The sequence below is a fragment of the Dendroctonus ponderosae genome, unplaced genomic scaffold (assembly GCF_020466585.1).
Source record: "Dendroctonus ponderosae isolate FM_Combo_2020 unplaced genomic scaffold, Dpon_F_20191213v2 Dpon_F_20191213_1, whole genome shotgun sequence".
Classification (NCBI taxonomy): Eukaryota; Metazoa; Arthropoda; class Insecta; order Coleoptera; family Curculionidae; genus Dendroctonus; species Dendroctonus ponderosae.
In genome coordinates this window covers 37,931,580-37,931,905 of record NW_026017110.1, presented here as the reverse complement: position 1 = coordinate 37,931,905, position 326 = coordinate 37,931,580, and the positions used below count along the sequence as shown (strand labels likewise).

Genomic DNA, 326 nt, shown 5'->3' with positions numbered 1-326 from the left:
TTTTTTTTTTGGTTTTACATTTGAAATATAAATAAATAATGATAATGTAAATGATAAATATATATTATATATATAATATACAATAAATAATAATACAAAATAAAATGTTTTATTCAATATTTACAGAAAATGGACAGTTGGGAAAAAGATCAGGCTAGGCTGCTGAAGATTGTTGAGGAAATGAATAGTGGATCAAGCAACAGTGAGTCTGAATCTGATGCTGACAGTGCTGAAAATAACAATTCGGATAGTGAAGATGATGAATCAACTACAGATGAGGAATATGAAGCACCAGAAGAACCAGAAAATGATGAGACATGGCATAC

General features: G+C 28.5%; 1 protein-coding gene across 1 annotated transcript in view; it reads left to right on the top strand.

Moving 5' to 3' along the window:
• Positions 1-75: 75 nt before the first annotated feature.
• Positions 76-326, top strand: part of LOC109543482 (piggyBac transposable element-derived protein 4-like) — a gene marked incomplete in the record, with an annotated part of 2,109 nt that continues 1,858 nt past the window's right edge. Inside the window, 1 exon segment of the mRNA XM_048666162.1 lies at positions 76-326. Coding sequence (XP_048522119.1) covers positions 130-326 — 197 coding nt within the window.